Here is a 23,486-nt window from a genome sequence, read left to right as displayed (position 1 = left end):
TGGACCTAGAGAGGTCTTTACAAAACATAATAAAAGCAGGGAGGGCTGAGGACAGCACTGAACCAACTTGGGGCAGGGATGAGAAGCAGCGTGAAGCAGGGTGAAGGGAAGCACGGTGATGAGAAGCAGCGTGAAGCAGGGTGAAGGGAAGCACGGTGATGAGAAGCAGGGTGAAGGGAAGCACGGTGTTATGGGATGAGAAACAGGGTGAAGGGAAGCACGGTGTTTAGGAATGAGAAGCAGCGTGAAGCAGGGTGAAGGGAAGCACGGTGTTTAGGGGTGAGAAGCAGGGTGAAGGGAAGCACTGTGTTATGGGATGAGAAACAGGGTGAGTGGGAAGCAGAACACGGGAGAGAACTAGAAAAAGTGCACTCTACAGAAAAGGCCAAATAAAGTTCTCTGGATGCGACATATGGAGGATTCTGTGTAATACATTTGTTCTTTTATGGATTTCAACAAAAATCATCAGAGGAGAAGTTTGAAAAATTCAAGACACAATGAATGATGCAGACAGACACACAAATAAGTTTCCCAAATGTGTGCTGCTGTACAAAGGGGGCTCGGTGCTTGTGCACGTTCACACGGAGATACATGACAAATAAAGCAGTGTGACTGCAAACAAAATGAGCAAAGAAACCCTATGGGTAGATGATAGATGTTCCTTAATGCCCATCCAATTATCAGTCCATCATGGGAAAAACAGACCCTGGCCTCTCAGGTGGGAGCTGTGATGTGGTTTGTGTTAAGATTTCAAATGTTTCTTAATCTTGCCTTTCCTAAGAGTATTTGCTTTTTCACGGATGTTGTGTTTCTGGTTTTTCATGTGGCAAATTACTCCTGTTTATGGTGTATTGTGAAAAGGGTCGCCAGTAGATGTGTGTGATTTCAGGTTGTGGGTGGGTGTTTATAGCAGGCGTGATTGTGAGCCGTGGAGTTCAGGCCCAAGGCAGTGAGGATTTTTCAGATCCCCAAAGCAGGTGATAGAGGGGTTCAGAGTGGGTGCTCATCCAATCTTTGACCTCTCTGCAGAGCACACAGAGCAGTGGTGGGGTGTGCCAATTGTTGTGTGTGAAGGAGGCACACAGCTGTCCAAATATTGACAGGGCGAAAGTGAAAGAAAATGCAGTGTTTACATGTGAGTGGGTGCGGTGTGTGTGGGGGAGATCCGTAAAGTCAAGGAGATGCAAGGACGGACATGCAGGAGAGAGTGAAAACAGGACGCTGAAGAGAAAGTAGATGAGATGCGCAGATGGAGGGCTTCAGAAAGATGTAAGGAGAAGGGCGCAAGTGTCGCGAGACTGCAGAAGGAATGAAGGAAGAACGGGAGTGATTGAGACACTGCATGTCCCTTTCACAGGCCGTAGAAATGCTTCATTCACAGTCTGCTTAAAATCTGCGTATATTACAATGTAATGTAATATACTTGTTCTAGTGTGTAGCTCGTATAATCTTCTGAGCCCTGCGCAGCTCTGCCTCTGGGCTGGCCGGATGTTTGCCGTGTGCAGTCCTTATGCCATCCTGGGGTTCTCATGGTTTGAATCATGCCACGGCCTTTGTTGCCTGCTTCAGGCTTGGGATGGTGCAAAGGGATTTTCTCCTGACCGAATAAAATAACTTGTTCCATAACTCTGCAGTGTCCAGTGAACTTAATATAAGGAAATATATAATATAGTATAACATATAATGTAATATAAACTAATGTAAAGTAATATAACTTAATGTAATGTAATATAATGAAATCTAATATAGTATAATATAATATGTAATATAACATATTGTAATGTAATATAACTTAATGTAATGTTATATAATTTAATGTAATATATACTGTAATATAATAGAGTATAATATACAGTGCAGCTCCTTGACTGAGGCGCAGGCTTCCGTGCCGCTAGTGTCGACACTGCTGAAGGGCTGGGCGAGAAGGGAGGGGGGAATGTCAGCAACAGAGGAGCCCGTGAAAGTGAAAGTGATCGTGATTACGATCGCTACGGAGTAAAGACACATGGCGCTGCGCGCGTGCACGTTCACGTGCACTGTAGCTTTAGGCCACGGCAGCACTTTGAGAAGCCCACATATAAAATGTCTCTTCGAGCCTTTGGCTCGCGAGACCTAAAAAGGAGTAATCTTTATCTAAATCAAACAAGACCAAAACAACAAAAATCCACACTAAAGTAATGAAAATATGACTTTCAAATGGTAGAAATATTTCAGTTCAAAGCAAATTGCAGATTCAACACTTCGCACACAAAGTACCTTGGATGCGCCGCGCACACAAACAAAAAGGGTCGCAGGGAAGGAGATGAGTCGGTTCCTTACACTCCGAGAAGGTGATGCGTCGGTTCCTTGCTCCGGGGGAGGTGATGTGTTGGTTCCTTACTGCTGTGAGGGGGGAGGTGATGCGTCGGGTCCTTACCAGAGAGGAGGTAATGCGTCGATTCCTTACCAGAGAGGAGGTGATGCTTCGGTTCCTTACCAGAGAGGAGGAGATGAGACGGTTTCTTACTGCGTGGGGAGGTGATGAGTCGGTTTCGTTCTGCATCCCCCTAATGATGAGACAGACCTGGCTCCTCGATGCAATGCAACGATCCGGGACGATACGTGGATTATTGCAGCCGCAAGGCAAGGCTTACATTGGAACTGGTGCAGTGATCTTGGTGACCTCGATGCGGTTTGTGGCGATTTCTCGAGCCGCGGGCAGGCGCTGTTTCGGTTTCTTCGGCGATGCCTCAGTTTCTTCGGCGATGCGTCAGAGACAAGTACGGATGCGTCGTGCTTCTAGTCGTTGTGTTGCTTTTCCAGCTCCCACAGCCAGAACAACCTTCAGAGGCCCAGAACAGCTACAGGCACCTCTTGGCAGGTCAGAACTCCCAGCAAGGAAGTTCAGGGGAGCTGGGGGTGAAGTCTTTTTGTCCCTCAGACTTCAGAGCAGGAGGCAAGCTCAGTTGCAAGCCCTTCGAGATCTTCCTCAAGCAGGGGACACAGCAAACAGCTAAGTCGTTTCCCCTTTCCTTGGCAGAAAGTAGCCACTGCAGGCCAACCACAGACAGCAAACAGCATGGGGCAGTATTCCTCCTCAGTTTCTCCAGCTCTTCTCCTTGTCAAAGGTTCCTCTTGATTCCCAGAAGTGATTTACAGTCTGGGGTCTGGGCCCTCATTTTATACAGTAAATCTATTTGTTCTCTGTGGCAGAGAAGCTCTTTGCCCAGCCAAACCCAGTTCTGTCCTCTCTGATGCAGCTTCCAGGCAGGAAGTGGAGACAGCATTGTCTAAGGTGGACCACGCCCATTCAGGTGTGAAAAAATCTCTTCCCCCTACTCTGAATGCAGCCCAGGTCCATTCAGCGCAGTTCGACTCACCCTGGAAAGGGTGGGTGTCTAATGTAGTCAGCCTAAAAACCGCATGTAAAAAAAAAAAAAAACTATAGCGCTTTGAGCTTGCTGTGCTATCCCCCTCAATAGCTATGTTTTTGGACCTTCCCTGTCGCAGGCCCTTGGCCGTTTTTAGGCGTTTCTGCATTGGACACACACAAATGTGAGGTATCATTTTATTCGGGAGACAGAGGTGAACACTGGGTGGTAGGTATTTTGTGCTGGCACGGTAATCCCAGACAGAAATGTGAGAAAAATGTGGATTTTTTTCGGCTAAATTTGAGGTTTGCAGGGGATTCTGGGTAGGAAAAGGTTGGGGAATCCACGCAAGCCACACCTCTCTGTACTACCCCGGTTGTCTAGTTTTCAGAAATGTCTGGGATTGGTAGGTTTCCCTAGATGGCCGCCGAATCAGTACCTAAAACGCAGATGCCCCCTCGCAAAACCAGGTAGTTTTGGGATAGCTAGGGGGCATCTGCCTTTTTGGTCCCGGACTCGGCAGCTATTTAGGAAAACCTACCAAACCCATTTTTTAAAACCAGACACTCGCTGGGATCCAGGTAGCTGTGGCTTGCGTGGATTCCCCAATGAATTCCTACCCAGAATCCCCTGCAAACCTCAAATCAAATTTTTCGCACATTTGTGTGTGGGAACGTTGTGGGAACGTTGTAGGATCACTGGGCTGACACAAATTTCCTACCACCCAGCCACTGTCGTAACGAACCTTGAGGGGGCCTCCCTGCAAGGCACCTCGGCCCCCCCCTCAGGACTCAGTCAGGAGCCCTGCAGCCAGAGTGCTGTGCTGAGGGGGCCCCGAGGAGCTTTGGGCCCCCCCGCACCGCAGGGGCTGCGGGGCCTGTGTTACGCCCCTGCACCCAGCATTTCCCCCAGGTCTCCGAAAAACATTGTACCTCGCTTGTGTGGGTGGGTCAAGTACCCGCGGTAGGGAAGGGCCCAAAACATATTGTGGAGACATCAAATTTAGATATCACCAAACAACCTGGTTTTGCAAGGGTGCCACCTGCGTTTTTGGTCCTGGGCTCGACAGCCATCTAGGGAAACATACCAAACCCAGACAGTTCTGTAAACTAGACATCCGGGGAAGTTCAGGGAGTAATGGCTTGCGTGGATCCACCAATGTTTTCCTACCCAGAAACCCCTTCAAACCTCGAATGTAGCTAAAAACAATAAAGCACATTTTCCTTACATTTCTGTCTTAGATCACCGCGCCGGCACAAATGTCGTACCACTCAGCGTTCCCCTCAATCTTCCGAGTAAAATGATACCCAACTTGTGTGGGTGGGCTGAGGGCCTGCGACTGGGAAGGGCCAAAAAATAGGGATTGAGGAGCCGGCACAGCAAACTCTAAGCGCTATTTAAAAAAATTCTGCATTGGACACCCATAGAAGTGAGGTATCATTTTTATCGGAAGACCATGGGGAATGCTGGGTGGTAGGAAATTTGTGCCAGTGTGGTTATCCCACACAGAAATGTAAGGAAAATTTGATTTGTTTTAGCAAAATTTGAGGTTTGCAGGGGATTCCGGGTAGGAAAACTTGTGGTATCCACGCAAGCCACACATCCCTGTACTCCCCCGGGCGTCTAGTTTTCAGAAATTTGTGGGTTTGGCAGGTGTCCCTAGATGACAGCCGATCCCGGGACCACAAACAAATGTGCCCTTCTTGCAAAAACAGGTAGATTTGTGATAGATCATTTTGATCACTCCACAATACGTTTTGGGGCCTTGCCTGTCACAGGTATTTGGCCCACCCACACAAGTGAGGTACCATTTTTATTGGGAGCCCTGGGGGAACGCTGGGTGGTAGGAAATTTGTGTAGGCCAGGTGATTCCACAACTTTCCCACACAGAAATGTGAGAATAATGTGATTTTATCCAGCTAAATTTGGGGTTAGCAGGGAATTCTGCGTAAGTATACGTTGGGGAATACACCAAGTCACACATCCCTGGACTCCCCCGGGTGTCCAGTTTTCAGAAATGTCTGCGAATGGTAGGTTTCTCTTGATGGCTGACAAACCCGAGATCAAAAACGCAGGTGACTCCGTGCATAACAAGGTCTTTTTGTAATAAATAATTTTGAAGTCTTGGGCCATATCCTGTTGCGAGCACCCACACAAGTGAGGTACAATTTTTATGGGGAGACTTAGGGGAATGCTGGGTTGGTGGAAGTTTGTTGCTTCCCTTAGATTCCAGAATTTTCCATCACAGAAATGTGAGGAATGGGTTTTTTTTTTTAATACAAACTTTGCAAGGGATTCTGGGTAACAGAAACCTGGTGAGAGCCACACTAGTCATACCATCCTGGATTTACCTGGAAGTCTAGTTTAAAAAAATGTATAGGTTTGTTAGATTTCCCTAGGTGCCGGCTGAGCTAGGGTCCAAAATCCACAGCTAGGCACACTGCAAAAAAAGGAACAGTTTTCACTGGAAAAAAATGATGTGTCCACGTTGCGTGTTGGGCCGTTTCCTGTCGCAGGCACTAGGCCTATCTACACAAATGAGGTATTATTTTTATCAGGAGACTAAGGGGAACACAGGGAAGCTAAGGGGAACACAGGATAGCAGAACAAATGAGTTTTAATAACAACTGACTTTCTTTGCATTTCTGCCTTCCAATTGTAAAACAATGAGTAAAAAAAGAAGTAATTTTGAAAAATGTCCTCCAATTCACATGCTTGTATGGGTACCCACAATTTCAGAGATTTGCAAATGACCACTGCTTCTAAACTCTATATTTTGTTCCCATTTTGGAAATATATAGGTTTCCTTGGTACCTAATTTTTCACTATTTATATTTTGCCAAATGATTTGCTATATACCCAGTACACAATGTAAAACCATTGCAAGAAGAAGCTCAGTTATTGGCTCTGGGTACCTCGGTTCTTGGTGAAACTACAAGTCCTATATACCCTCACAACCAGAAGGGTCCAGCGGACGTAACAGTATATTGCTTTAAACAATCTGCCATACTTAGAAGTTACAGATGAAAACTTTGACACAAATGGCTGTTTTTTCCATCTCAATTTCAATATTTTTTATTTCAATTGTTAGTTTCTATAGAAAAACCTTGAAGGATCTACACCAAAGACCCCTTGCTGAATTCTGAATGTGGTCTACTTTTCAGAAATGTATAGTTCTCTGGGATCCATTATTGCTTTCACATCAATTTCTACCACTAACTGGAAGGAGGTTGAAAGCACAAACAATAGGAAAAATAGAATATGTCCCAGTAAAATGCCAAAACTGTGTAGAAAATGTTGGCTTTCTGACAAAAGTCTGCCTGTTCCTGAAAGCTGGGAAGATGGTCATTTTAGTACCACAAATCCTTTGTTGATACCTTTTGCAGGGAAAAAACACAGGCGCTTTCTTCTGCGCCATTTTTCCCAATTTTTCTAAAAAAACAAAGTTAAAATTAGCTGTATTTTGCCTAATTTCTCAGCCCCCTCCTGGGGAATCCACAAACCCTGGGTAGCTTTAGAATCCTCAAGAAGTTGGAAGAAAAGGACGCAAATCAGGCGCGGATACCTTATGTCAACAAAACGTTACAGGGGCCTAAGCGCAAACTACCTCAAATAGTAAAAAAGAGGCTTAGCACAAGGGAGAAATGGCCTAGCAGCGAAGGAAAGTTACCACCAGAAGAGGAAAACTTGATGTACCGGGTGACTGGTAGACCAGTGGCAACTAGACTTCTACCCAGCGCAAGAGGACTTCGAGAGACATCGACCCCCTGTGGCCAGGATCAGCTCACCAAGCCTGTGGACGGAGGAATAGCTCCAGGAATAGACCACCATCACCCGCACAGCATCCTAAAGTATCTTCAGCATCCTGTATCACTTGAATGAGGACCACTTCATAGAAGTCAATATCAATGAGCGACTCGCATTGAAGTTGAACTGGAGACTGCTTTTCTGGATAAGGTAACTGTTTCTGTGGACCTTGAGGGTCCTCCCCTGACTGGCTCCCTGTCGGAGTTGGTCCACTAAAGTAACTCTAAGTAACCGCATTGATACTTACCAAAGTTTTCCTTTAAAACGTTTTGAAATGTCAAATTTGTTGAATTTGCTAATGCTTGCTCACGCTTAAGTAAAAAGTGTTGATTTACTATACTTTGGAATTTTCTTATCTCCTGAACCCTTCAGTGCATCTTTCTCATTCTGGTGTCTAAATTTACATAAAGGATAATGTTACTTACCCAGTAAGCATCTGTTCTTGACATGTAGAGCTGTAGAGTCACATACAGTGCATAGCTCGCCATCTAGTGTTGGGTCCGGATGTTTGCACTTGTTTTTCTTCAAAGAAGTCTTTCCCGTCACGAAGTAGGTGACTCCTCCTTTCTATGATAGTACGCATGGGCATCGACTCCATTGTTAGATTGTTTGTCGCCAAGGGTGAGAATTGAGTAGTAGTAAAGAATAGAGATGTCCATGTATATGTATGTAAATTAAATAGAGAACTGCAGCAGCTACAGGTATCAGGGGAGGTGGGTGGGCGCATGTGACTCTACAGCTCTACAAGCCAAGAACAGATGCTTACTGGGTAAGTAACATTATCCGTTCGAGGCATCGGAGCTGTAGATCACATGCTGTGCATAGATTATATATTAATACTTGACAAGGGGAAACCCGTAAGGTAGGAAGGACCCAGGGTACTTACTAGTTTGAAAAACAAGAGGTCCTTCAAAAACAATACAGCATGCGATAAATATAGACCACAATCGGCTCTATATCATTTATACAATGCCCAGCCGGACATTGAGGTTTTTAATGATCAACAGAAGTAATTTTTGACATACGTTAGGATGTAGAGTGGGACACAGTCCTGTGTCCTTACACACTAAACAAAAAGTACAGACAATCAAACACAAGAAACATTCATCAGGCTGAAGAGTGAAGCTTGTAGCCAATACGAGATACAAGGGCAAGCTTTCTCAAGGGTACAGTGTCATGCACAATTTTTAACAAATGCGTTTAAAATGCATGTTTGTACACGGGGTCGACGACGTTTCGATCTATTCAAACAATACATAGATCATCATCAGGACTAGAGAGAGTGTAAGCCTGAATTTACAATTCCCATTACGGACCCTGAAGTTCTTGGCTCCAAACTTGATTTGGAGGGAGTCTTTTCGGAGCCGGTAGGCTTTTTGATAGGCTTTGGTGCAAAGCCAGAAGGCGGGGCATTGGAAGCATGGTCTCCGTGCCAACCGCGCCCAAGGGTGCGGGTTGGACCGAAGCCTTCTTCTAGTGTGGAGTTGGGTCTTGGGACGAGGGGAAGCTGTATTCACGGTACGTTGTCCATGTGGGATGTTGTCCTTGTGGGATGTCGTCCTCTTGGTCGGAGTAGAGCTCTGGTATGGCGATCGGCTCCTGCTCGGTTCCCATGGCCTCGACAAGCCTCTTCGACAGATTGGTGTCCGAAGATGTCTGGAATTGAGTTTGTGTGCTGGCTTTGCAAGTCGCGACGTCGAGACAGACGGTTGCGAAGTGTCTTCTTGGAGCAGAAAGCCTGGCACGCGTCGCAGTCTTGTTCTCTGTGTTCGGGGGACAAACACAGATTACACACTTCGTGTGAGTCGGTGCGCAGGTTTTTTTGCGTGACACAGAGGGCAGAATTTAAAGGCAGTTCGTTCTATCGACAGCGGGTCAGCCCAACGCGTTTTTCGATTGAAAGTTTGGTTTTTGCAAGTAAATACAATACGCAATAGAAGGGAACAACACGATCGAAAACAATACCGTAGAGGGTGAGTATCTTGCGCACCGAGGGATACCGAAGGAACGGTGTCGAACCGCAGCGCAGCAATAGACGTCCGAACCCCATGGCGGAAAAAAACAATCAAACAATGGAGTCGATGCCCATGCGAACTATCATCAAAAGGAGGAGACACCTACCTCGTGACTGGAAAGACTTCTTCGAAGAAAAACAAGTGCAAACATCCGGACCCAACACTAGATGGCGAGCTATGCACTGCATGTGATCTACAGCTCACATGCCTCGAACATATAATTATTTTTATAAACTGGTGTCGGATATCTTGAGTGCCTCGTGTATTTCTTCCTCAATTGTTTTTGTGCTGCTTAAATGCTTTACACTTGTTCCTCTGTGTAAGCCTGACTGTTTAGAGCCACAGCTACTCAAAATGAGCTAAAGGTTTAACAAAAAAATCTACTGGTCCTAAAGGGGCTGGTAAGTGTAGCACACGTTGAGATCACACAACCACACCATATAATACACCCCATTCAATCACAAGTTCCTTGCCCAGTGGTTATCTACAGCTATCTCTATTTAAGGCATCCAATCGTCAGTGGAATTTGAAAACGGAGAGTCTTTGCATGCTAATGAATCCTGGGTCTTCCTGTGTTGTTCAAGCATCAGTCTGGGCAAGCATCCAGCCTAAGGGTCAAATGGGCCAAGTCAATCTTTCACCAGGTTCAGGGATCTCAAGATGATGCAGTATTGGCCCCCAAGCTTGCGGCTGAGACACCCAGGTTCAGATACTTTGGGGTTTACATAGACAATGTTTTGTCCCAGTACTGGCCCAACAACATCTCCCCCTTCACTGATTTCATGAAAAGGAACCTGGTTCACTGGTCACCGCTCCTACTGTCTCCTATGGGGTGAGTACTGATCACAAAAAAGATATTTCTACCAACAATGTTATATGCTCTCCAAAATTACCCACTTAACATTCCACTCTCCTTTTTTTGAAGAATCAACTCACTCCTTAGGCTTTTTCCATTGGAAGACAAGGCTCCTTGTATGGCTGTGGTCAAATATTGTGGAAATGTGGATTTTCCTGATCAGTTATGTCCCCTATCTTGGACCCCAACGGTTCTATATGCATGTTACAAGTACATGTATGTTCCCTCCAGTTCCAGTTTCTAAGACGCAAACATATGTGTGTCTACCGTCAACATGTTCTCTGTCAGATCCGCCATCAATGGGCTGGATATTCGATTCCTAAGTATGAAAGGCCACCGACTTTATATGGCTAAGTTACTCCATTTTTACAGTTCAGGCAAGTAGGCCCGATTCTGTCCTCAAAGCCTTTCCCTGCTCTCTGTCTTTGACAGCTTCAGCTTGAGCTCGCATCTGTATCCATGAACTTTGTCCTACTCCCTGTGCAGCTAACGATGCCTGCCTCGGCCAGTTTTCGACTGCCTGCCAAGAAGCTGTATTTCACCTTCGAATTATCTATTTTGCTCTTCAGCCGATGCATTCCTGTCTAGTGATTTAGGTAAACATTTCCTTTAGCTCACAAGCAAGGGACTCAGCCTTTCCGTCCTCCTGCAAGTGATTCATAGCCCTGTTGCCATGGAAAGTTTTCTGCCCCTCGCATCTCATATAGACACTTAGGCGTTTGTGCACGCACACAGTCAGTATAGACTAGATTCTGTCCGAGAGTCCTTCCTTGTGGATAACATAGTTCTTTAAACATAGGATGTTAGATATGATTTGGGATTAGGTTGACTTGACCCCTCAGACTTCTCGTCTCCACATGTAGAGCTAAATGTCAAGTCCCCTTCACCCCCTAGTTGCACGTCAATCACACGTCATGCTGCTGCGCGCGCATCTATGCCAAGTATTATCTTATATTATCTTATAGATCCACCTATGTCTGATAATCAGAGCCAATCATGTTTCTTTTATTCCTTATTACGCCTAGTTTCGATTACGTACATGTCATGTCACTTTTCTTATCAAATGTTACGCCTTCTACATTCGTTTCATTGTAATGTACTTATTATAAAAATGCATGTCTGTCAATAAAGTATTGTACTTCACTTCCTGAACCCTCGTGGTGACGGAACCTGAAGGCCGTGACTCGAGTCGGCCATTTTTAATGGAATAAAGCCCATTTAGAAACCTCTTATACCACGGATTCTGCCTCTTGTTATTCTGAGCTATTTTATTTTATTTCAAGATCCCGTATGAAATTCAGTCCGGTAAACAAGATTTTTATTTACCACATAATGGCGCCCGAACAGGGACACTTTCTCATCTCACGCGCCGGCGGTGCGTTGCAGGCCCGGTCTCCTGCCACAGCTGGACGGACCATAAACGCGTACCAGCAGGATTTCCTGTAAGCTCCCTCCGGTCAAGCGGGGGCGACTGAGGCTGCGATCAACCCAGACGAGGCGGTGAGAAGTGCGAAGTATCCCGACCAGAGCCTAGCTGAGAGAGCAAGATCCGAGGTATACAGAGGCCCACCAGGTTTCTCGAAATCCCGATGTCCAGAGGGTCCGCTGTCCGCAGTCATCGAGTCCTGTCCATTCTCTGAGGCCTTCCGTTTCAAGGAGCTACTCGGTGAGTACCATCGCCGGGGAGGCGTGTTGACGCGCACATAGGTTGTGCCGGTCAAGACGGATTTGGGTACACAAATCCGGTCTGCACTGTTTAGCAGTGTATATGTACTGTTTAGCAGTATATCAAGTATTCCGAAGTATTCAGTTATTGTCAAGAATTCAGCGTGGTGATTAGTTAGGCAGACTGTCATCATTGTCGGTCGTTGTTAAAATGTTTAATGTTTAATGTTTAAAGTGTTCAAATATTGTGGTATGAATGATTGTTCATTGTTCACTGTTCATTATTGTGTTTTTTTATTAAGTGAGTTCAAGAGTAAGTATCAGATCAGTTGTCAATATGCCGCTCTTCTCGAAGTTAAGACAGATTACTACCAGAAAAGGGGTGCTTGAAGAAGCAGTTCCTATTCCTCCTAGGGACACTCCAGGGCATTTTATGTACCATAAGCATGGCTTAGATGCCATATTGTTTCTTGATCTATGGGTAGATTATACCAAGGGATTACCGGAAAGTCAAAGGTGGCCCGCAGCGGGAACCTGGGATGCAGAGTGCATCATGAAAGTGGAGGAAGAGTTATGGAAAAGAAAGGTCAGACAGTCACAGAAAGACGCTGTTGAGTTATGGCGTAAAGAATCTCATAGACGAACAGAAAAAGCACGTAGACAAGAAGAGAGGAGTAAAGAAAGTTCAAATAAAGTTCAAGAAAATCTATTAATTGAGGAAGGTATCCGAGTGAAATCAGAACAAGTAAATAGACAAAGAAATGCTCTTATGAATGGTATGTATCCCCTTCTAGCCGAAGGACTACCTAAGGCTGCTCCAGAGATGCCAAAAGACTTGCCACCCCCATTATTTCCAATTAAGGTACATCCAAAAGGGCATCCCAGAACCGCAGAAGATGTTTTTCTTTCCTCATATCTAGACGACGCAGCTCCTGAGTATGCTAACGCCACACCACATAGACCGTCTGGCGGAGGGGTTCAACGTCAGGGTCAGGTATCCAACCCCGTGCAACAGCAAGTCCCGATACAAGCTTCGGCAAGCACATCTGTTTCCGCATCTGTTTCTGCAGTCGATTCTACAGGGGTATCGACACCCATAGTTGCTGTGTCACGTTCAACGAATCCATTCACACCCGACGCCCCAGGTGGGGCCACGGGAGGTGCTAGCAGTACCTTTACACCACCCAGAATAAATAAACTTGTTTTTCAAGAGTCAGCGCATTCACGTACACCTAAATTCGTAAGTGAACGTGCGCTTAAGGAACTCCTTGTAAATTGTAGATATGACCCAGTGGCTGGTAAAGAGGACGAAATGGTCCTGGCATCATTACGTATCAGGCGAGCCGCAGAGTATTTAGCAAGGTTACCAGGAATGACTACGCATCTAGATAACATATATCATTTTGTTCAAACGGGACGAGATCCAGGATGTATTAACAGAGCTATGGAATTCCAGAAAGTAGAGATACAGGGGGAACTGTTACGTTTCCTCATAAACTGTGTAATCAGAAATCAAGACCGTCCGGGGGTAGACCCGAATACAATGCTTATTCTTACAAGATGGAGTCAGAATATATCAGAAGGGAGACACGATAAGCAAAATTGTATAATAGCCATGTGCCGAAAAATCCGTAAAGAAATAGAGCGTATTCATGAAGAAAGATTGGGAACAGACGAGTTTGAGCAAGATGAAGTGTCCGAATCAGGGAATTCCGCAAGACAGTCAGAGACCATAGCCTATGTAGGCAGAGGAAGATCCTGTGAAAATACTAGATGTTTTTCTGATCCCATACACTCTGTATGCCCAAATAATAGCAGAACGTATCCGACGCCTATAATAAATCTGAAGTCTCCTGAACATTCGTTTCAAGCCGCAGATAAAATATTACGAGAACGAAGGGGTTACCACCTCCTCGATTCCATGGATGAGCAAGAATTAGCCAGATCAGCCGTTCACTGGATTGACAGTCCTGAAAAATACGGTGATGAGACCGTAGCACACACATTTCTTAATCTCAGTACAGATGAACAACGTTTAGCTGGAATCTATATGATTCAGCAACTCCTCATATTATATAAGAGCCAACATGCTGACCCTGGTCCTTTACCTGATATATTAACGGAACTACTCACGAACAGATGGAGAGGTTCTAGTAACAAGCTAATTAAAGAGATATTAGTGTCACGTAAGCAGTATGTCCTTTTTGTAAGTCCGGATTCTCTCTCGCTGCCCCGCAGAGAAAGAGCGCCGTACTATATGGATAGACAAAATCCTTTACGAGAAGTGCACCCAATAAAAGGCGAAGACAATGAGTTTCACCGTGTATTTGTTTACACACCCATATCAAAAATGGAATTATTAGAAATGAAAAAAGTAGTACCTAGTCATGACAAAGACCCAGCGGGTTTCCACCGAGAAATTAAAGACATGTTACTGATGGGAGAGTACACCTTTCCTGATATTATGACGATATTAAAGGTGCTTTTGCCTGCTGGCATTTATGAAAAATTGAAAGAAAAAGAGTGGGAAGTGGGAGACCAAAAGATAGACTGGACAGCATTAGCAGAGGAAGAAAGGGGCCGAACTGCAGGTTCAGGGCTCGGGGATAAAGTTAAACTGTTACCAGGTTTACTAGTACAGGTACTGCCTCGTTTATTAACTACAAAAAAGGAAGATTGGGGTGCAATCACAGCCTGCAAACAAAAGCAAGATGAAGACACAAGCGATTATTATGCTCGATTTGAAAAATGTTTTGGTATAAATAGTGGTATAAAAGCAAGTAGTGATTCATATCCACATTTATTTGTGACAAAATTAGTGGAAAATGCATTGCCTCCAGTAAAGAATAGAATATTGAAATTCGAGAGTACCTGGCAAAGTAACACTCCGTCGCAAATGCTACAAATGTTACAGTATCATCACAATAGAATTAGGGATGAACAAGAACACGAGCATAGACGCATGAAGGATACAAAAATGAAAATGCTAGTTTCTCAGACAGTACCAGCAGATGGTCACAAAAAGGGTGTGACACATTCTGGTGATTCTGCAGTTCCTGTAAAAGGAACCTGCAATTACTGTAAACAACTGGGCCATTATGTACACGATTGTCCAGTCCTGAAACGTAATATAGCTACAGGTATTGCAAAAGAGAGACCACGATTAGTTAGACACGATCAGAATGAACAAGGAACTATGCAGCATGGACAGTCCATGCCAGTTCAGCAACAGTCCATGCCAGCCTCACAGCAACCCATACAGTTTGTGCCAGCTGCACCACCGTTGCCTGCTACTGCCACACAAACCACAACACGACAAATGTATCAGACTGCACAGTATGAATACCCTGAGTATCAGCGTTACGCATGAACCAGCCTAGAGAGGGAAGTTGACTTACCGCTTATCGAGATTCCTGTAGATCAAGAGGGACCTTATGTACATAGTGAATTATTAGGTCAGGATAGAAAATTCTTACTCGATACAGGGGCAAGTCGAACAACCATAAAACGTAGTGAAGTTCCAGGGGCACCCCTCTCAGGCTCTCAAAATGTTTCCCTTGGTTTTTCAGGAAAACCTATTGTTAATGAAGTATCACAGCCTCTACCACTTACGATAGGACCTTTGACACGAACTACAGATTTATTGCTTACTAAATCATGCCCAGAAAATCTGTTAGGAATTAAAACTCTGAAAGCACTAGGAGCCATAATATGTTGTTCTCCGGAAGGAGTAAGGTTGTTTTTACGTGATTTTAAAGGTCACTATGTGTCTAGAGACATGGATCCCCGACTACAGACTTTACCAGTACATCTATGGGCACAAGGCCCTACGGATGTTGGCTGCATGAACATTACACCCTATCGAGTCACACTGAAAGCAGGAGTGGTATTACCACGAATGCGACAATACAAGTTACCGCATGATGCTGTAGTGGCTTTGCTGAAAATTATTGATGAGCTGATTGTCCAGGGAGTAGTTGTAGAAACAGACTCCAATATATGTAATTCACCGATAATTCCGATTCTTAAACGAACTGATCCTACTGCCCCACCAGTGTACCGATTGGTTATTGATTTGCGTGAACTAAACAAGTGTATTGTACCACAATTCCCTGTGGTCCCTGATATATCATCATTGTTGACAGCAATTGATTCCGAAGCAACATTCTTTACTGTAATTGATCTCAAGAATGCCTTTTTCAGCGTCCCAATAGATCCGGAAAGCCAATATTTGTTCGGATTTAGTTTAAATGGGCGCAGCTTTAAATTCTCACGCGCTCCCCAAGGATTCACAGAAAGCCCCAGCATCTACAGCCAAGCACTGAAACGAGAACTTGACAGTATCCACATGCCAGTCAATACTGCACTGCTTCAATATGTCGATGATCTGCTGATCACAGCGAGAAGCGAGCCAGAATGTGAAAAAGCTTCTTTGACAGTTTTACATTTTCTAGCCGACAAGGGGCACAAGGTGTCTCCGTCTAAGCTGCAATTCTGTGTCCAGCGAGTTATTTATCTTGGTCACTCGCTGTCCAAGGAGGGAAGGCAGCTTACACCAGATCGCATCCAGTTAATTGCTAACATGTCAATACCCCAGACACAAAAGGAGGTGCGAGCTTTCATAGGCCTCACTTCATATTGTAGGCAGTGGATCCCTCAGTACGCATTTCTAGCAAAACCACTCATTCAGTTAACCACACAGGAGGCAGCCACATCGACTGTCCTCCCTTGGACTCAGGAACATACACAAGCTTTTGAAAGCTTAAAGAAAGCTTTATGTCAAGCACCTGTTTTAGCAACACCATGTTATAGCAAACATTTTACACTCTTTGTTACAGAACGTGAAGGTACTGCCTTGTCAGTACTCACTCAGGACCAAGCAGGATCACGCAAGCCATGTGCTTATTTTTCCAGTACATTAGATCCCGTAGCTCAGGCTTTGCCTGCATGTCTGAAATCAGTGGCAGCGACAGCTTTAGCAATCAGACAAAGCGATGCCATAGTATTAGGACACCCATTGACAGTACAAGTACCACATGCAGTAGAGGTTCTTGTGAACCGAACACAAACACAACACTTGACCATAGCAAGACTTACCGGTTATGAACTGACATTGTTTCAACCACACATAGAGATCCGACGGTGTAATACATTGAATCCTGCTACACTATTACCTGTAATTGGAACAGACCCACTAGCTCACGATTGTGTTGAAATCATTGAAATAAAGACGAAACCTAGACAAGACTTGACAGACGTTCCGTTGTTAGATCCAGACCTGACGTTGTATGTAGACGGATCGTGCATGAGAACAAGTACAGGAGATTTAGTGGCCGCGTATGCAGTCACAACAGACACTGAAGTTATTGAAACAAATTGTATAGATACTTTGTCAGCCCAAGCAGCAGAACTTATTGCTCTGACACAAGCCTGTATTCAAGCCACAAATAAGAAAGTTAATGTATACACTGACTCACGTTATGCATTCGGAGTTGTACACGACTTCGGCGTGCTGTGGCGAGAGAGAGGTTATTTAACCTCCCATGGTGCCCACATTCAGCACGGACCCCTCATTCATGCTTTGTTAGACGCAATACATCTACCCACTGCTATATCGATTATGAAATGTAAAGCACACACGAAGGTTACTGATACCATTTCTCAAGGCAATGACTTAGCTGACAGAACAGCTAAACAGACTGCTCAGAATCGCACATTAGACATGACAAAGCCAATAGTTCAGACACCAATACAGTGTATGACAATTAAGGATCCCGCACTTGACGTAATTGACATACAGACACATGCCACAGCAGGAGAAATAAAGAAGTGGACTGAACTAGGAGGGATCCAGACAGATCAAGGATGGATGACGAAGGAGAAATCTGTATGGTTTCTCCCTGATTCCATGGTTCAAGCCATTATAGCTACAGTTCACAGTCCAGCACATTTAGGAGAGAAGGCTATGCTAGACAGCATTCAGCACATTTGGTTCAACAAACATTTACGAGCAGCAGCTAAACAAAAAGTTCGTACCTGTATGATATGTTGTCAGTTTAATCCAGGAAAGAGTGTTCCCGTAGAGCAGGGTGGATTTCAGCCTCCTGACCATCCTTTTGAAGTCCTCCAGATGGATTATATTCAGATGGAACGTTGTCGAGGATTCAAATATGTTCTCGTAGTTGTCTGCGCTCTCTCCCGTTGGACAGAGGCGTATCCCGTATCAGATTACACTGCCCCGACTACTGCCAAGCAGCTAGTTCGAGAATTCTTCCCACGGTACGGTTTACCACGTGTTGTATATTCAGATAACGGCCAGCCTTTCTCATCCGAATTAATGAAACATGTCTCACTTCTATTGGGATATCAGTGGAAATTCCACTGTGTCCGACACCCCGAGGCAGCAGGTCTCGTGGAACGACATAATCAACTTTTAAAAATCAGATTGTCTAAAATATGTCAGGAAAAAGGTGTGGACTGGATAGTAGCCTTACCAGTTGCGCTATTTTACATGAGGATGGTAGCACATTCTCGCACAGGGCTATCCCCGTACGAGGTGGTCTTCGGTAGGCCACCAAATATGTGGGGGACGCCTATACCCCGTAAAATAACTGATGTTGACTGTAATATGCTGACAGATTACCTGGCTTCCTTGATGTCTGCACTACAATCTTGTCGTTCACAGGTAGTCGCAGCTTTTCCCGACAACACCGAGGTGAAACCTCATGACGTAATTCCCGGCGATTATGTTCTCGTCAGGAATTTTGATCGGAAAACCCAACTGGAGCCAAGGTGGAGGCGTCCTAAGTTGGTCCTGCTGACAACCAGAACAGCTGTGAAGATCGAAGGGAGAAAAGGATGGGTGCATTCCAGCCATATAAAGAAATTTCATGGACTTCCTCCTGACACAAACAGTACTCCCCGTGTGTTTTCCCCCATTGACTCAAAGCTACCTTTGGCTGAGGCCAGTAGCACCGAACTCTATAAGCAGAAACTCAGGTCCAGATCTAAACTGTCGGACGATTTGATTGTTTAAGTCCTCTCCAAGGTGAAGCGGTTGAATCTGTCCCGACATGTATCCCTTAGGTCTGAATAATGTAGAGTCCAGAATCATAATGAAACGACATGCTTATTGTAAATTACTGCGTAACAACTGTATTGTGACTTTATTAATTTGTTCTTCTTGAGTTTTTTAATAGTTACTGCAAGTATATTGTTGCATATGTATTATCCTGTTTCTAAACGTGTTTTCAATATAACTGATGAACATTCTTTTAGTGAATTACCCCCACATGAGTTGTCCTATAGACTTGCGCTGCGCAATAACACATTCATTAGTATGTTACATCATTCCCATCAGACTAGTAATGCCACCAATTGTTGGGTGTGTGGCCGACTCCCTCCCTATCAGAATAACAAAGGAGTTCTGCCTTTCTTTCCACATCCGTTCACACACAATGGTTCCTGTGGAGCATGGTTTAGTTTATTAAATTCCATAGACCCAGACACAGCAGTTTATCAACAACATTGGATATGGGGAAATCTGAATCTAGTTTTATTCAAAGTCTGTCACCCTAATAAGGAGGGTCACCCCAGTAGAACAGGAACTGATTTAGAAAATGAAGTGTATAAATTAGGTAATTTTACACCTAATCTTATGATTTTGAATGTAAAATCCGAAGTTGAACTAATTCTGCCCACTATGTCAGTATTTCCAGTCAAGGGTGAATTATGTGTGAGAAAAGTTGGTTCCATACATATGGGCCACAGTAAATGCGTTACTACAGTAGAATATAGTGATCAAGGTAAATCTTCATTTAGAGCTTCTAGCCATTCTTATTTTATATGTGGTCAGACGGCATATATGCGTCTGCCCCTAGATTGGGATGGTACCTGTTACATAGCATTCCTTTTGCCACCTGTTTTCCTAGCCCCCCCTGATTATTATCGAAATGTTCATTTAGTACACAATAGAGAGCGAAGAGATCTCCCAGTTGTCGATTATACTGAGACGGCATGGGACAAGTATGTAGATTTCAATAAAGGTATCTTTCCCTATATAGGTACAATATCAAATAGTAAGCTGATACGTAGACTCACCAAGACTCTTGAAGCTGTAGTAAATGAGACTATAGCCGCCCTAGGCAATCTGACAGAGGAACAATCAGTGATGAGGATTGTTGTTCTCCAAAATCGTCTTGTCCTTGACGTCATCCTGGCCGATAGGGGCGGAGCTTGCAGGGTCATCGGATCCAGCTGCTGCATATTCATACCAGAAAATTCGCCATCTGTATATAAGGCTATAACACGCCTTCATAAGATTGTAAGCCAGATACACGAGAATCCAGGCACTTGGACGTGGTCCGGGTGGTTTTGGAGTGTGATATCAGCCTGGGGATGGAGAGTTCTATCCTTCCTAGGTATTGGCCTTCTTATGCTCTTCAGTTGTTGTTTATGCCTGCAATGTGGACCAGCGATTTGTGGTCTGTGTGCCACATCATGCATTCCATATCACAGTTCTCGTTCAAAATGCCGGAAGAAGAAGGAAGAAGAAATGATGCTCGATGAGCAAATCGATGGAATGATGAAGATTGATATCTCTTGAAGGGCAAGTAGGGGACAAGGAGGGAATGTGGAAATGTGGATTTTCCTGATCAGTTATGTCCCCTATCTTGGACCCCAACGGTTCTATATGCATGTTACAAGTACATGTATGTTCCCTCCAGTTCCAGTTTCTAAGACGCAAACATATGTGTGTCTACCGTCAACATGTTCTCTGTCAGATCCGCCATCAATGGGCTGGATATTCGATTCCTAAGTATGAAAGGCCACCGACTTTATATGGCTAAGTTACTCCATTTTTACAGTTCAGGCAAGTAGGCCCGATTCTGTCCTCAAAGCCTTTCCCTGCTCTCTGTCTTTGACAGCTTCAGCTTGAGCTCGCATCTGTATCCATGAACTTTGTCCTACTCCCTGTGCAGCTAACGATGCCTGCCTCGGCCAGTTTTCGACTGCCTGCCAAGAAGCTGTATTTCACCTTCGAATTATCTATTTTGCTCTTCAGCCGATGCATTCCTGTCTAGTGATTTAGGTAAACATTTCCTTTAGCTCACAAGCAAGGGACTCAGCCTTTCCGTCCTCCTGCAAGTGATTCATAGCCCTGTTGCCATGGAAAGTTTTCTGCCCCTCGCATCTCATATAGACACTTAGGCGTTTGTGCACGCACACAGTCAGTATAGACTAGATTCTGTCCGAGAGTCCTTCCTTGTGGATAACATAGTTCTTTAAACATAGGATGTTAGATATGATTTGGGATTAGGTTGACTTGACCCCTCAGACTTCTCGTCTCCACATGTAGAGCTAAATGTCAAGTCCCCTTCACCCCCTAGTTGCACGTCAATCACACGTCATGCTGCTGCGCGCGCATCTATGCCAAGTATTATCTTATATTATCTTATAGATCCACCTATGTCTGATAATCAGAGCCAATCATGTTTCTTTTATTCCTTATTACGCCTAGTTTCGATTACGTACATGTCATGTCACTTTTCTTATCAAATGTTACGCCTTCTACATTCGTTTCATTGTAATGTACTTATTATAAAAATGCATGTCTGTCAATAAAGTATTGTACTTCACTTCCTGAACCCTCGTGGTGACGGAACCTGAAGGCCGTGACTCGAGTCGGCCATTTTTAATGGAATAAAGCCCATTTAGAAACCTCTTATACCACGGATTCTGCCTCTTGTTATTCTGAGCTATTTTATTTTATTTCAAGATCCCGTATGAAATTCAGTCCGGTAAACAAGATTTTTATTTACCACAATATTTTAAATCTCCCTAAGCTTTGTGGCTATCCTCTCCTAATACCATGCATCATATTCATTGGTCGTAAATGATTGTCTCTATGTGTCACTTGATGGCCCAGATCTGTTTTAGAACGATGGATCCTGTGGGAATCTTCCTCATTCCACCATCTTTATGGGGGTTGAGCTCCTCCAGGATTGCCTACTACTTCCAAAGCAGTTCTTAAAGTGCGAGAGGCATCCTTGCGTGCTACTAAAAGGGAAGGTAGGTTAACTAGTAAGACTCACCTTTGGGTTAGGACTCGGTTGGCTGAGATTCTGGCTCTTCAGACCTTTTCAGGGTGGGAACAAATAGGCATCTCACAGATAGAAGCTGTTTTTTCCTAAGTCTAACCCAAGGCCTTCCAAAATCAGCAGCATAGATACTAGAGTCATAGATTTCAATACTTTCACTTCTTTCAGTTGTGACATGCTTTGTGTCTATATCTGAAAGATTCAGGTGAAATAGCAGAATGTAACCCTTTAGCACCCAAACTTACCATTGGAGCATTTTGGCAATGTGTCATCATGATCACGCCTCCAGCTCGAGAATGATATCAGTAGTGTTACAATGATTTTTCTCCAGCCTTCCAACACATCTCCTCCATGACTCAGTGATCTTAGCAGTGACTCATAAGGACTCCTTGCCTCGGTCCCTTATACAGTATCTCAGCACAATGCCACCATGTCCATTAAATGCCGTTCATGCCTCTTTCAGTAGTGTGTCCTTTTGACCTAAAACTTTCCTTAACCAAAAGATCACATGAGCGATTCACCTTCATCAGTATGCGAGTGATCTCAGCGGAGGATCTCACCAGCATACACAATGACCATCTACTCTCTCATATCTGCCTTCCTCAACATGGTATTATGACCACCTGTTCCTCGGTCTCAACAGTAATACCAGCAATGTGTCACAATATACAAACTCCTTGTCCACCTCCCCACCCCCTGCTTAGCATTTTGCCTCTATCTTCATTCACTTCCATCCCAGTTCTAGTGCTGGACAAGTCTTTTATAGTGTTGATTCTACCAATCCCAGTAAAAGAACAGCCCCTGTAGCGCATATGGTCTTGCTTATGCAGCCTAGCCTATACTGCTTGTGCACTATTTGTTGCTATAGGGACTGTTCTCTTACTGGGATTGGTAGAATCAACACTATAAAAGAATTGTCCAGCAACTGGTATGGAAGTGAATGAGGATAGAGTTCACGGCAGCTAATGCAATTGTCAGAATTAAAAGTGCTGGAGATAGTTTCTAAATGAAGTTGCTAAACATAACAATACCTCCAAAATCACATAACGGGGACATTGTTCACATCACAAAATAGTAAATTAATCAGTTTGAATATTAGTGGTAGTACCCATCTCACAAAGAAGAAATGCAATGAATGCTCTTACCAGCAGGGGGCCAGGCCTTGATGTATCCAGTGCAGTGCACAACTGAGTACTGTGCCTCTCCTTCTTTCACCGGGCCCAGACCATTCCTAAGAGAGAACATTCAGTAACAGAGAGAAGAAAGACCACTGTGGGATGAGTACAATGCTGTGGTATAAGGCAGAAATGCAATTGAGAGTCAATAGATAACACAGCTGTGTCCCGTGTTAAAAAATGGGCAGGTATGTGCACAAGCACTAAGATATGACAGAAGTGTGAACCACTTTACTGAAGCAGAAGAATGAAGTGTTCATCAAAGTTAACACAGAAGGCAGACACATGCCCCAGTACAATGGCAGATGTGTACCTCAGCTGAGATGAACAAGCCAGGTGTGTGCATCAGTAATGTTATATGCCGGTGAGTGCCTCAGTGGTCAGTGAAGGTGTATTGCTCATGGGAAACATTTTGGACTCATCTGTACTCGTATATATGAAGGGTGCCTTAAAATAAAGACAGCAGAACTGGTATGGACATCCTTGCCATGGGATGAAAAGGTGTGAGCCTGAAAAAT

The 23,486-nt window shown here is 44.4% G+C and overlaps 1 protein-coding gene across 7 annotated transcripts in view; it reads right to left on the bottom strand.

The window, feature by feature from the left end:
- The window catches only part of ARNT2 (aryl hydrocarbon receptor nuclear translocator 2), an 803,119-nt gene that overhangs the window by 502,135 nt on the left and 277,498 nt on the right, over positions 1-23,486 (bottom strand). For all 7 annotated transcript variants that reach the window (XM_085644710.1, XM_085644711.1, XM_085644712.1 and 4 more), the window contains one exon: positions 22,939-23,024. In XM_085644710.1, the coding sequence (XP_085500836.1) occupies positions 22,939-23,024 (86 nt within the window). The remainder of the gene's footprint in view (positions 1-22,938; positions 23,025-23,486) is intronic.

Source organism: Triturus cristatus, chromosome 3_1 (assembly GCF_964204655.1).
Source record: "Triturus cristatus chromosome 3_1, aTriCri1.1, whole genome shotgun sequence".
Taxonomy (NCBI): Eukaryota; Metazoa; Chordata; class Amphibia; order Caudata; family Salamandridae; genus Triturus; species Triturus cristatus.
This window is presented reverse-complemented; position numbering and strand designations above follow the sequence as displayed.